The following is a 14213-nucleotide window of genomic DNA, read 5'->3' as shown; positions in this document are numbered from 1 at the left end:
TTGGAACATTCGTCCGCCACAAGGCGGGCGCCCTTCAGGACACCCTCATCATACATCTCGGTGTGGCGATGCTCCTTGCCCTGCGGTGGCCCGTCCTTCACAAGCTTCTCCGCATCCATCTTGCCCCAGTGCACTTTAGCACGGGCAAGCGCCCTACGGGCACCTTCGATGCAGATGGAGCGCTTGACGACTTCAAGGCACTGACAGGCATCCACCAGCCACCTCACCAGCCCGGAGTAGCTCCCAGGCAGGGCCTCTCCAGGCCACAGCCGAACTATAAGGCCCTTCATGGCCTGTTCGGCCACCTTATGGAGCTCGACCAGTTGCTTCAGCTGGTCGCTCAAGGGCACCGAGTGTCCGACCTTAGCATACTGAGACCAGAACACCTTCTCCGTCGAGCTGCCCTCCTCGGCCCGGTAGAAGGCGGCGGCATCTGACATGCTACGGGGCAAATCTGTGAATGCTCCTGGAGAGCTCTGGATTCGGGTAAGTAACAAGTAATTCACTTTCATGTGCTTGCTTTGCATAAAGAATGCCTTACCCGCCGCCATCTTCTGCATCGCCTCAACTTCCTGGAGGGCTTTCTGGGCTTCGGCCTTGGCAGACTTGGCGCTTTTAAGGGCCGCCGCGAGCTTGGACTCTCGCATCTTTGAGTCAAGCTCCAAACTCTCATGTTTTTTCATAAGATCCTGGAGCTCTTGCTGCACCTCACCAACCCGCGCCTCATGTTTCTCCCGCTTGGTGCGCTCCGTGGCCGCCTTCTTTTCGGCCTCAGAAAGTGCTTGCTTAAGGGTCGCCACCTCAGTTGTGGCCCCTAGGACACCAATAGCGATCCTGTCATTTTTTGCAACTACATCTTTTTAAATATACTCCACAAGGTATTACTTACCTTCTTTTTCCTCGAGCTCCTTTTTAGCAAGGCCGAGCTCTTGCTCGGACCGCTGGAGGCTCTGCTTCAGCGCATCCACCTCCGCAGTCAGTGCGGCAGAGGCCAGCAGCGAAGCCTGCATACGCATATTGACTTAATTATGTTAGACTCCTGCGAATGTTGTTAGATCCTCTATTCGGCTTTTGTTTCCGAACGCCAAACAGAGCATCAGGGGCTACTGTCTATGCGGTAATATTTTCACATATTTTTCACATACCTCAAAGCCTATTAGCAGGCTGGCACAAGCTTCAGTCAGCCCGCTTTTGGCAGACTGGACCTTCTGGATCACCGCACTCATAATAGTGCGGTGCTCCTCGTCGATGGAGGCGCCGTTAAGCACCTCCAGCAAATTATCCGGTGCCTCCGGTTGGACGGAGGTCACTGGCCTCGTAGGCTTGCCTTTCTTACTAGGGGGCCGCCTGCCGGACTTCGGAACCATTGAAGGTTCCGGTGCAGTGTCCGGCCCAGGGCCGGACTTGGAGCCCTTGGGGTTTTTTCCCCTTTGCGCCTGGAGTCCGGGAGGTCGCCCTGCGGCGCCTCTAGGACCACCTCCTCCTGGCTTGGAACCTCTTGGGACAGCACCTTGGCGTCGTCCGTAGGGCGGGGGGAGGTAGCAGTCGGAAGTGAAAAACTATTCACGTCCGACGAATCCAGGTAGCCCCTCAACGACACGTCGAGCCGGGCTTTGGGTGGACTGCATAATTATATTTGGCGTCAGGAGAAGCTGTGCAATACAGGAACGCCATGAGTCACTCAGGTATCTGAATACTTACCATTTTGCCAGGGGCTTGGCCCTGAGAGGCCACTCCTCTTCGCCGTCGTCGGCGTTGGTGGAGTAGTCCGTAGGGAGGGTCCTCCCTTTCTTGGACCCTCCGGCCTCCCCAGTTGGGGCGGCCTTCCTTTTCTTTTCTCCCCTGCTGGGGAAGAAACCTCTCTTTTCTCCTCCTCGTCTTCGTGGGAGGAGTGCGCCTCGGAGTCATCGGACGATGAGTCTGACTCCACCAGGCGCCGGGAACTCTTCTGGGTTCCCGTGGCCTTCTTCTTGGCCTTCTTCTCTGGTACCACGTAAGGTGCCGGAACCAGCAGCTCCGCCAAGCGGGCGTCCGCTGGGTCTTCGGGCAAAGGAGCCTGACAGTTGATCTGTTCGGCCGTCCTCTGCCAGTCCTGTCAAAGGCATGGGGGCTTAGATCCCGCATAGACTCAAACTATGAAAGACAAATATCCTATAAGAGGTAAAAACAGCTTACCACGTTGGCTTGATGCTGCGCGCTGAACCCGCGATCCTCAGTAGAAGATGCGGGAGCCTCGGCGCCCTCGAATAGCACCTTCCAGGCATCTTCGTGCGTTGTGTCGAAGAGCCTGCTCAGAGTTCGGTGCTGGGCCGGGTTGAACTCCCACAAGCTGAAATACCGTTGTTGGCATGGGAGGATTCGGCGGATGAGCATGACCTGGACTACGTTAACAAGTTTGAGCTTCTTGCTCACCAGGTTTTGGACGCATGTTTGGAGTCCGGTCAGCTCTCCTTTTTTACCCCACGGCAGGCCCTTCTCTTTCCAGGAGGTGAGACACGTAGGGATTCCGGATCGAAACTCGGGGGCTGCGACCCATTCAGGGTCACGCGGCTCGGTGATGTAGAACCACCCCGATTGCCACCCCTTTATGGTCTCCACGAAGGAGCCCTCGAGCCACAGGACGTTGGGCATCTTGCCCACCATGGCGCCTCCGCACTCCGCTTGGCGGCCGCCCACTACCTTCGAATTGACATTGAAGGTCTTCAGCCATAGGCCGAAGTGGGGCTAGATGCAGAGGAAGGCCCCACACACGACGATGAACACCGAGATGTTGAGGATGAAGTTCGGGGCCAGATCGTGGAAGTCCAGGCCGTAGTAGAACATGAATCCCCGGACAAATGGGTGGAGAGGGAAGCCTAGTCCGCGACAGAAATGGGTGAGGAACACCACCCTCTCATGGGGCCTGGGGGTGGGGATGAGCTGCCCCTCGTCTGGGAGCCGGTGCGCGATGTCGTCAGACAAGTATCCGACTTTCCTCAGCTTCTTGAAGTGTCCCTCCGTAACGGAGGAGACCATCCACTTGCCTCCCGCTCCGGACATGGCCGGAGAAGGTTGAGGTGGGGAATGCGGACTTGGGCGCTGGAGCTTGAGTGCGCGAAAATGGATGAGCAAAGGAGGAAGAAGGCGTGGATGGAAAGGCGGATCCTTATCCCCTTATATGGGCGGACGAAACTATGCGTCCCCACCAGCCTGGTAAAACTCGCTTATCTCCCGAGCGCCGTAATCAATGGCGCGGTTGGGTTACCCACGCCCGTATTGATGAGAATCCCGAGATAAGGGGACACAATCTCTGCTTCAACAAGACGTGCCAAGGAAACCGCCTCACAAAATGCGCTGAGGTGGGACAGTAAAAACGGTTCAAATAAAGGCTTGGCTGTGGTGTGATGACACGCTACAGAATACGTCAACAGATTAAATTTGTGTAAATATTATTCTCTCTACGACAGTATGTAGAACTTATTTTGTAGAGCCGGACACTATCCTTGTGTTCAAAATCTTCTATGAAGTATTCGGAGGAGGAACCCGCCTTGCAATGCCGAAGACAATCTGCGCGCCGGACTCATCGTCATTGTAGCCTGGTTCAGGGGCTACTGAGGGAGTCCTGGATTAGGGGGTGTCCGGATAGCCGGACTATAACCTTTGGCCGGACTCTTGGACTATGAAGATACAAGATTGAAGACTTCGTCCCGTGTCCGGATGGGACTTTCCTTGGCGTGGAAGGCAAGCTTGGCAATACGGATATGTAGATCTCCTCCCATTGTAACCGACTCTATGTAACCCTAGCCCTCTCCGGTGTCTATATAAACCAGAGGGTTTTCGTCCATAGGATGGACAACAACAATCATACCATAGGCTAGCTTCTAGGGTTTAGCCTCTCCGATCTCATGGTAGATCTACTCTTGTACTACCCATATCATCAATATTAATCAAGCAGGACATAGGGTTTTACATCCATCAATAGGGCCCGAACCTGGGTAAAACATTGTGTCCCCTGCCTCCTATTACCATCCGGCCTATACGCACAGTTCGGGACCCCTTACCCGAGATCCGCCAGTTTTGACACCGACCACGGGATTCCACTCGAAGCACATTCATGGCAGCCTCGTCGCCGACCGGAGAAACGATAGGGTCTAAACCCGTCTCGATCCGTCCAGTTTCCTCGTCAAAGTTTTTGCAGAATTCTGTAGTCAAAAAGTTAGTGAGTCGACTGGATAGGATTAACTTGCAAGCAGTAAAGCAGTCGGATTAAAAGGAGTACCTTCCAGCATAAGATAGAGCTTCTTGGCAAGAGTTCTCAGATAGGCTTCCGTATCATTTCTCTTATGGACCGCGGACTCCAGCTTCTCATTCAGAGCAATCTTATCCTTCTTCAGACGAGTTACCTCTCGGTTGGACTCATTGAGAGAGGACTTCAACTTGTTTACCTCTCCTTCCAACACTCTGACCAAAGCCAGCTTCTGGTCTGCAAGGGCAGTCTTATCTTGAGCTTCCTTCTGCGCAGCTGCAAGGTCCAATTCCTTCTTCTCCAGAGCCAACCTCATTTTCTATGCAAAAGAAGCAATCGGATCAAACAAGAGATCAAAGAAATATCTTAAAAGAAGATCGATGTGAACAGTCGACAGGCAGTTATCTTCCATACTAGCAGCTTCATCTTGAGCTTTCTTCAACTTTTGTTGGGCCAGCTCCAAGTCGAGGTTGAGTTGCCTCTGCTTCTCCTCAAATTCGGCAAACTTAGAAATGAGAGTACAAGATTTCTGTAGAAGGTAAAAGACGTGTCAATCGACAAGATCAAAGATTATTTACTTCCGAGTGAATAAAACTTAAAAGTTTACTCGGACCCCAGTCGACTGCCCGTAGTCGACTGTGGTCTCGGGGACTACACCCAGCGGGCGCACTTGGCATGCCCCCACTGATTCAGACCCCGCTCGACCGGTCCGTCCGGGTCGAGTAAAAAAAAATCAGACCTCGGTCGACTGCCAGCAGTCAACCGCGGTCTCGGGGACTACACCCAGTGGGTGCACTTGACGTGCCCCCACTGGTTCAGATCCCACTCGACCGGTCCGCCCGGGTCGAGTGGAAGAAAAGAAAGTAAAAAGTACTCAGATCCCAGTCGACTACACCCAGTGGGTGCACTTAGTGTGCCAGAATTTAATCGACCAAATAATCAAGAACAAGATCATGAGAGTTTTACCTGGGTTGGAGGTAACCGCGTCTTCCATTTCCTCGTCTCAGTATTGGTAGGAAGAAGTTGCAGATGTAGCAGCACTGCAAATGTCAACATTCAGTCGATTATGTTATGTTGCTCGAGTCAACCAAAAGATCGGGTCAGATGATTGCCCGGAGATGGTGGGGATGGTCACTTTGATTCTGGGCAAAGACTTCGGTGGTTTGGAGGATGTGGCCTTCAATGCTTTCGGCGCAGGAGGCGGCACAATCTTGAGCTGTTTCGATACCTTCTCAGTCGGCGCCGGGGAAGACATCCGAGGGCGCTTCGAAGATTGCCCAATCGGTGCGGCCGCCAGGCCAGGGGTGCTCAACGGGTCGTGAGCGTGCTTGGACCTCCTCTCTCTGCGAGGAGGCGAGTCGACCTCTTCTTCATCACTCGAGTCGTCGCTCTCCTCGTCCTCCTCTGCATCCGAGTGCCACTCGCCATTCTCGCCCCCGCTCGCCCCTTCCTTGACATTTTGCTCCTGCACTCCATTGGGCATCGAGTATATATCAATAAGAGCCTGGAAAGACAATGAACAAAATAAATACAGTCGACCGTCAACAAGATGTTACACAGTGAATCAAGAAGATACTTGACAATGCAGAATCATACCTGTTTCGGCTGGCGCAAATGGTCAAATGGAATCACCCTCCTAGACCCCCGGGGATTATCTTTGTTGCCGGTGATTCCTCTCAGCCACTTCTCCACCGTGTCTTCACTAACGTCCTCCAGGTGGATCCGAGTGGAGTCCTCGAGTCCCGAGTACATCCACATCGTATGGTCACGGGCTTGGAGTGATTGGATGCGTCGACTGAGAAAGACCTCCAGCAGGTCCATACCAGTCACTCCGTCGCAGACAAGTTGGACGACCCGCTCGACCAACACCTTCACCTGCGCCTTCTCTTCCGGGATCACCCTCAAGGAGGAGGGCTTCTCCACTCGAGCCAAGGAAAAGGGGGGAAGTCCAGTCGACTGACCCGGGGTCGGCTGGTCCTTGCAGTAAAACTAGGTCGACTGCCAGCCCCGGACCAAGTCGGGAAGGATCATATCTGGGAAGGTGCTCTTGTTCCTCATTTGAATTCCAAGCCCCCCGCACATCTGTATCACGTGCATCCTCTCGTCACTCGGGTTGGCCTTCTTGACCGTCTGGGAGCGGCACGTGAATATGTGCTTGAAGAAACCCCAGTGCGGTCGGCAGCCCAAGAAATTCTCGCACATGGACACGAAAGCAGCGAGATACACGATGGTGTTTGGAGTAAAGTGATGGAGTTGAGCCCCGAAGAAGTTCAAGAAACCACGAAAGAAAGGGTGGGGAGGCAAAGAAAATCTGCGGTTGACATGAGTGGCGAGGAGGACGCACTCACCCACCTGCGGCTGCGGCTCGGTCTCGTTCCCCGGGAGCCGCGCCGATTGGTGAGGGATCAGTCCCCCCTCAACCAGGTCGTCAATGTCGTCTTGACTGATTGTCGAGTGGATCCAGTCGCCCTGGATCCAGCCAGGCGGCAGGCCGGACCTCGACGAAGATCCGCCCTGGCTGGTCTTCTTCCCTTTCGCCTTCGCCGTCGCCTTCTTTGCGCGCTCCAACGCCACTGTCTTCTCCTTCCCACCATGGCAGTGAATCGAATCCGAGCGGGGCTACGACGCCGAGAGCGGAAGCAGGCGCAGCGGAGAAATCTGAGGAAGAAGGAGAATGAGGGCGCACTGTTCAAAAGCCCGGTCTGGTGCCTTTTATAAGGACACTTTCGTGTGACTGACTTGTAGGCCCGGACGATTTTATCAAATCCCGCAACAGTCGCGCGCGCGATACGTGGCGAAAAAGGTGGCGCGGGGATCGAGGCGACCTGCCTAATCCGTCCCGATTACCGCGGCCTCCCCCGCCCAGCATGCTTAAGATTCGAATCCCGCGAAATCCGTGGATAGCAGAACAACTTGACAGACGAAAGACATCCTCCGCATCATCACTCGAAACTCTTCAGTAAAAGTTCACTGGGCAAAAACTAAGAATGGATCAAGGCGACTGAAAAAGAAGTTGGTGTCATCACCTCAGTTCATTGATCCGGAACAAGATATACTCATAGCACGAAAAATGAGTACTCCTTCCTCACTCAAACCCTGATCCATTCGGGGGCTAACGATGAAGCTATGTACCTAGGGTAGGGTCATGGATCTGTCCAAGATACCCTCCCTAAGGACATCTCTAAAGGAGCTAGAAGCACTCTAAGAAAAATCATCATCCACTCGACCATGAAGCTATGTTCCACTCGACAGTCTCGAAGACACTCGACCGTATGGACAATCACTCGACTACCAGGAGATCTAGAGCCACTCCACTCTGCAACGGTCGGGAATTAAGTCATACCTTTAATGGTCATTATGTATCTTTATTGCAGGCGTTACTAGTAACGTCCCCATCTTTATGTACCTTAAACCCTCTGTAACTGAGGGCAGGAGGACTCTGGCGAACTCTATATAAGCCACCCCCCTCCTTAGGGACGGGGGTTCGCACCCTCTGTAACACACACACATATAATCCAGTCGACCACCTCCGGGCTCCGAGATGTAGGGCTGTTACCTCCTCTGAGAAGGGCCTGAACTCGTAAAACTCGCGTGTACAACTCCTCCATAGTTAGGATCTTGCCTCTACATTCCTACCCCGCATTCTACTGTCAGACTTAGAACCATGACAATTAGTACATCCATTATTCATGATCCATTCAGTGCCACCAGAGAAATAGTCCTGTAGAAGAATTAGTTCTTCTTAACCACACACATCTTGATGGGCGACAGTGAAGATTTAGCTGGGCGCTAAATATATGAGTACTTTGCTCAAGGAGCATTGGAGTTTTTTCTTGGAGAGTGGTTAGCATAGTTGTTAGAATATGCAGATTTTTTTTCTTAGAAGCATGAATATAATGGTTAGAAGACTAGTGCTCATATTCATACAAGGAAGAATCAACATTGGAACCCTTTGAGGAATTTCCATTCTGGATCTGCAAGGAGTTCTTTCTGGATGGACAGTTATTTCCCTTAGAGGACTTTTCCATGAAGCAGAATGCAAGTGCCTCGTCGTCGCTTTCATAATTGTCGAAGAACGACCTTGATGTTGGTGTAGAGGCGTAATAAATACCCTCCATGCCAAAATCATATTCCTTGGCAGATGATTCTAATTCGGCGACTTTGGACTCAGAGGCTTCTTCCTCAGCATCCATCTATTTTACAATATAAGCATTGGCCTTGTGAGAATTCTTCCTCCTTTAGGAGCTTGACTTCGAGGATGAAATCTCTTTATTCGTGAAATGCTATATTTCTTCTTATAAGGGCCAGAATCATAGTTCTTGCTCTTGCTACTCTTTGTAACTTTGCCATTGTTCCGGGCCTTAATTTCCCACATCAGGCATTCATCGATGAAATGTCCAGTCCTTTTGCATTTGTAGCAGGAGTTTTCACTCTAGGAATTTGTTCCAGAGGTAGATTTTGAGTTATACTTCGAATTCTTATGAGAAGTGATTCTTCTTCTTGTATTGGTTGAAGCATTTCATGATCAATGCAAGATCTTTACTGATACGATCAGGATTTTTGATTCACAGTCATTAATTTCTTCTTCCAAGGAAGAATTCGCAACAGCCTTGATAGCATGAATTTTTCAATAGTTGAAACCATAGAAATATCATGTCTCTTATTCTTGCAGCTCATGGGTGTTAAGTCTCTCTAGAACATTTGAGGGTTCGCGATCTTTGTAATCTGGGCGCTCTTTGATCATCAGAATCAAAGTATCAAATGAACTGCCTAGAGACCGAAGCAACTACTTCACCACTTCATGATTAGTAATGGCAATAGCGCCAAGTCCTTTGAGCTCATTGGTGATATAATAGAGACAATCATAAGTATTTTGAACACACTCATTGTCAAGTCTTCGGAAGCAGCTTCGCAAAGTATCAACCTGAGATTATTTCTGAGTGGAAACACCTTCATTCACCTTAGCAAGTCTATATATACCAGATTTACTTTGATATACTTGGAGAGCTAACGCGACAAAGTTTCCCCTTTGAGAGATGATTGCAGGTGATCTCCTCAGCTCGAGCATCAAGCTCCTAATACTTTCTGCTATTTTTCGAGAGAGAAGCCTCTAGCGAAAACTATGCCCCCCACGGGTCTTTTCAAATCATATTACTAAAACCAAAATTACCTTGCTACAATTTTCTATGTTTTATTTTACTTTTCAATTTATCTATCTATCATTACCAGATTTAATCCTTGCAAGTAACAAGTTCAAGGGGATTGACAATCCTCTTGCTCGCGTTGGGTGCAAGTATTTGCTCTTGTGTGTGTAGGTGCTGCTTACTAGGAATTTGTGTGGTTCTCCTTTTGGTTCGATAACCTTCGTTTAGCACTGAGGGAAATACTATCTTCTACTATATTGCTTCACCCTTCTTCTTCGGGGAAAATCCCACCGCAACTCACAAGTAGCAAATGCTAACATGACGAGCAAAATGGCAAGTACTTAGCAGTTTCGGTGAACTGATCACAGAGAGAAATTACGAGGGAGAAGTTTTTCGATAACAGGGGAAAATTACAGAAAGTGATGTGAGTGGGCGCGGTGTTCGATGGCAACTCTAGATTTGTTCACACTGCCATCACAATGCTACGTGTGGTTAGAGGAACTTGTGATTTAACACCGAAGAAAACCTCTCTTCGTCTTATTCTCCTTGACCTGAACTCCCTCGGACTCTGGCCTATTACTATAGGTAGATCTTCAACGTGATCTCCGGACTTTAACATACTTGCTCTTGATGATCCATGGTAGCTCTTGGATACCCCGAACTGGCACCTCACTGTCTAGTGGATGCATAGTTCACAAAAAGTAATATGTACAAGCTAAGATTCAATCTAGTTCATTGTGATGCTCAATCACTTGACATGTTTTGGGATCTGGGTTTTCCCTCATTAGTATTCTCTCAATTCTCTAGGAGGAGGGGTTTCTCAGACAATGTCTTGTCAAGTCAAAAGAAGCAGCAAACCATCTTAGGCTGGGATGAGGGTATATTTATAGGCGGGAGCGATCCCAAGGTGTGAAATGGGCATTAAGGGCACTACCCACTCAACAAAGAACCGACACATGGTATAAAGGTCGGATTTCAAACTCACTCACCGACTTAATTGAGGAACAAGTCAAGTCGACTTAATTGCAAGTGATTCTTTCTCGGAGTCCCGAAGAACATTGTCGCGGACTCAGAGAATAAACACTCTGCACGAAGATATTTCTCTCATCTTCACTCGAAGAAATAGGTTTTGGATTGCACATACATCGATGACCTAAATATCAACACATGACATAAAGGTCGGATTTCAAACTCACCCACCGACTTACTTGAGGAACAATTCAAGTCGACTTAACTGCAAGTGATTCTTTCTTGGAGTCCTGAAGAACATTGTGATGGACTCAGAGAATAAACACTCTGCATGAAGAGATTTCACTCATGTTCACTCAAAGAAATAGGTTTTGGATTGAGCATACATCGATGACCTAAATTTCAACTAACTTGGACCCCCTCTCCTTAATAGTACGATTTGCCCTATGACCCAATAAGTGAAAAGTCAAACTAGAAAACTCTACAGTCTTCACGTATGCGTCATTTTCCTCGCTGCAGCCAATTGTTCCTGAAAGAGCACACCAAAACTACTGCTTATAAACAGAATTTTGAGGGGTCATCTACTACACGATAAACAATCTTCTAGAGTCCTACTTCCCGAGTATAGTCACAAACTAACGAGTCCATTAACTATTTTGTCCAACAATCTCCAAAACTATCGAGGGGCACTAGACGCACCTACAACCCACTAGGCCAGCCCACACACATGCCTCTACCCGACCAATATGCCTCCTTCAGAAGGGCACCTCCTTACTTGGTGCACAAAACATGTACTCTAATAGATTACTTGGGCTACAAGCCATGTAAATCGGCTCAGGCCCATGTAGTCCTACCCCTCGTTCTCCAATATAAGTCGGGGCCCCGTGAGTCGGTATGCGTGTAACACATATCATATAGGTCTCACTCAAGACAACATTAATACATATCAGACATGCAAAATGTAAGGTATTACCTCACCCTGAAGAAATGAACTTGACTATATCCTTGTCTCGTGTACATCCAATATGATCCTTGTTGTGTACTCTGCCCCATGAGCAACCCTATTACCGAAAAAGGCTTTCGCCCCGCTTTATATATAAAGCACCAAACCATAAGCATCCGGTACAACCACACGCCACGCCACCGCAACACACACACACCCATGAGCAACCCTATCAAGGGATCTGCTGATATAATTTATGGACATGAATGAAGCAAACCAACTGCACGTGTAAAAGGGGAAACTTCTAATCATCCCTCTTTTATTACAACAAGATGTCACCCAAACGAACAGAGCGAAGGTCCATGGATTAGACATCTTAAACACGTCGAGATGCAGTTTCCAGAGTTATTCTTTTTGTTTTTTGTTCTGATCCATCTATTTTCTGCAGTTTTTCTTTTGCTAATTTATTTTTTCTTCCTACTTTTATATTTTTGTTTTACATCTTTAAAAAAACATAAACATGTAACAAAATTAGAACAATTTTAGGAGTACATGAATATTTGTTATAACTCGGCAACATTGTTTAAAATACAGGAGCATTTTTAAAACTTGTGAATATTTTTAAAATTGATGAACACACTTGAATTCCAGAAGATGTTTAAAATACAAAATCATTTTTAAGATTCGTGGACATTTTTTTAAAGAACTTAATTTTTTAAATATGAAATAAATCTTACAGCTAGCTTTTTTTCCTGAGAAAACCAACTAGAAACCAGAAGAACAAAAGAGGACTAGTCCCCTATGCATTTCCTGTATTATAGGGGGCCCCCGTAGGGGGTCATCATGTGAGGCGGCCACTCGACTTTTTTCAAAGAAGTTGCATTAGCGCAAGGAAGAGTTTCATGGTGGGGCCCATACATGCGTTTTTCATATATTACATTTATGTGCAAAGTTCATTCCAATTTTGAAAGTTCAATATTTTTATAAGTTCAAATTTTCAAAAGTTTTAAATTTTGAAAGTACAATACCAAAAGTTGAAATTTGAAAGTTAAAGTTTTAAGTTCATGTACCCGCCCAGTTTGATATGAAAAGAAAAAACTCATTTTTTACTTCACAGAATAGTGTTGTCTTGCGAAAACTACACAGTTATTTCCTCTCCAAGAAAACTTAGGGTTCCTTTGCCTCCCGCTGGCGCCGCCGCCGGTCCGCCTCGTCTCCGGTGACCTTAGGGCCATGATGGCATGGTGGATCCCGGCCCTTATCGGCGGGAGGGCTCCGTTTTTAGATGTTTTTTCAAATTTTGTTAGGGCTTGTGTCCTGCTCAGGAAGACGAGACGGCGACGGCTCTCTGAAGATGGAATAAGGTTATCCCCGTCTAGCCTCCGCTCTGGTGGTGTGTCTAGCATCATCGATGGGCGTGTGGAGGTGTGTCTCCGATGGATCTATCCTTGCTGGATTTGCTCGGATCTGGTCATAGTTCATCTACGTTTGTGTTTCTTTAGGTTGGATCCTTCCTATCTACACTACTCTTTATCGGCGGCGGTTCCTGTTCTATTGCGCTGGTTCTATGAGACCTTAGCACGACGACTTTCCGACTGTCTACTACAACAAGTTTTGCCCGGCTCCGGCGAGGGTGGGGCGATGACGGCGGCATGTCTTCAGCTTGTTTCAATGCTTGTAGTTGTCGCTAGGTGGTCTACGGACCTGGATGCAATTTTTATTATTTCTAGTGTTTGTTGCATTGCCATGATTAAAGATGAATAGATTGAAAGTTTTCTCATAAAGAAATAGTGTTGTCTTAAGTCATTTTTTTTAAGTTTGAGCAAGGTTACATCAAAAATATCACCATTCACCATACCTATTATATATTATTAGATTCATCATGTAATATATTTTCATATTATATTTATTTGGTAGTGTTTGTATTTATTATAATTTTGATAAAATATAACAAAGTTTGATTTGAGACACCACTAATTATAATGCGTAACTATGATGCTTAGCATGACGATTTTTCGACTGTCTACTACAACAAGGTTTGCCTGACACCGATGAGGGAGTGGCGATGACGGCGGTGCATTTTCGGCACGCATTTGTAGTCATCGTTAGGTAGTCTACGGATTTGAATGCAATTTTTTTTTACTTCTGATGTTCTTCATACTCGCTTGAGAGTTCAGGAATAGAATGAAAGTTCTCTCGCAATTTGCTTTTATAATGTGTAACACTTTGATAGGACAGGAACTCCCATCAACAGTAAAAAGACCTGCATGGTTTCCTTAGTCTCCATCGTCCCCAAATACAGGAAAGGATAACAGAGCACCTACACATTGCATTATTCTCTGTCGCCCAATGCATCAAGCCGAATATATACAAAGCCCTCCCTGGACTACACCCAGACAGCACCTGCATTACGAAGCAGCGGGACCAGTTTGCCGCTGAGGTGAAGGGACATGACCTTGTCGGTGCATCCGACGAGCCTGCCGCCGATGAACACCGCCGGCACGGCAGGGTTCCGTCCGATGAGCCGCGCCAGCGCCTTCTCCATCTCCTTCCCCCAAGGGTCCTCATCCAGTTCCACCACCGTGGGGTTCGCCCCGAGATCCCGGAGGAGGCTCGTCATCGTGTGGCACATGCAGCAGGAGCTCATGCCGAAGATCACCACCGCCCGCTGCCCCGCTAGCTTCGTCACCTGCTCCATCAGGCTGCCCCGGTCTTCAGTGCTAGTGCTAGAAAGCTTTGACTTTGAGCTGTGCTCGCTTGCTTAGAGTTGGGCATATGGTGCCTTGCATATATAGCCATGGAAATGTGCACCGGCAAGATTATCTTCGAGCAATTTGACCGGAAAAAGACGACACGGGAGGGTTCGGACAAATGCCAAGCTCCTTTGCGCCACTCAGTGTGGACTGTGGAGTATCGAATTTCTGGATGGCAA

General features: G+C 48.3%; 1 protein-coding gene across 1 annotated transcript; it reads right to left on the bottom strand.

Moving 5' to 3' along the window:
- Window positions 1-13461: 13461 nt before the first annotated feature.
- Window positions 13462-14010, bottom strand: LOC119296942 (glutaredoxin-C1-like). Its single transcript, XM_037574942.1, has one exon. The coding sequence runs from the start codon at window positions 13977-13979 to the stop codon at window positions 13668-13670; it is 312 nt and encodes a 103-aa protein (XP_037430839.1). The 5' UTR covers window positions 13980-14010; the 3' UTR covers window positions 13462-13667.
- Between the last annotated feature and the right edge of the window lie 203 nt (window positions 14011-14213).

The sequence above is a fragment of the Triticum dicoccoides genome, chromosome 5A (assembly GCF_002162155.2).
Source record: "Triticum dicoccoides isolate Atlit2015 ecotype Zavitan chromosome 5A, WEW_v2.0, whole genome shotgun sequence".
Lineage (NCBI taxonomy): Eukaryota > Viridiplantae > Streptophyta > Magnoliopsida > Poales > Poaceae > Triticum > Triticum dicoccoides.
Note: the sequence above shows the minus strand (reverse complement) of the source record. Positions and strands in the feature narration are given on the sequence as shown.

Excerpts from the sequence above, each read along its gene's own strand:
- LOC119296942 (XM_037574942.1), bottom strand. The coding sequence starts at position 13,979 with ATGGAGCAGGTGACGAAGCTAGCGGGGCAGCGGGCGGTGGTGATCTTC.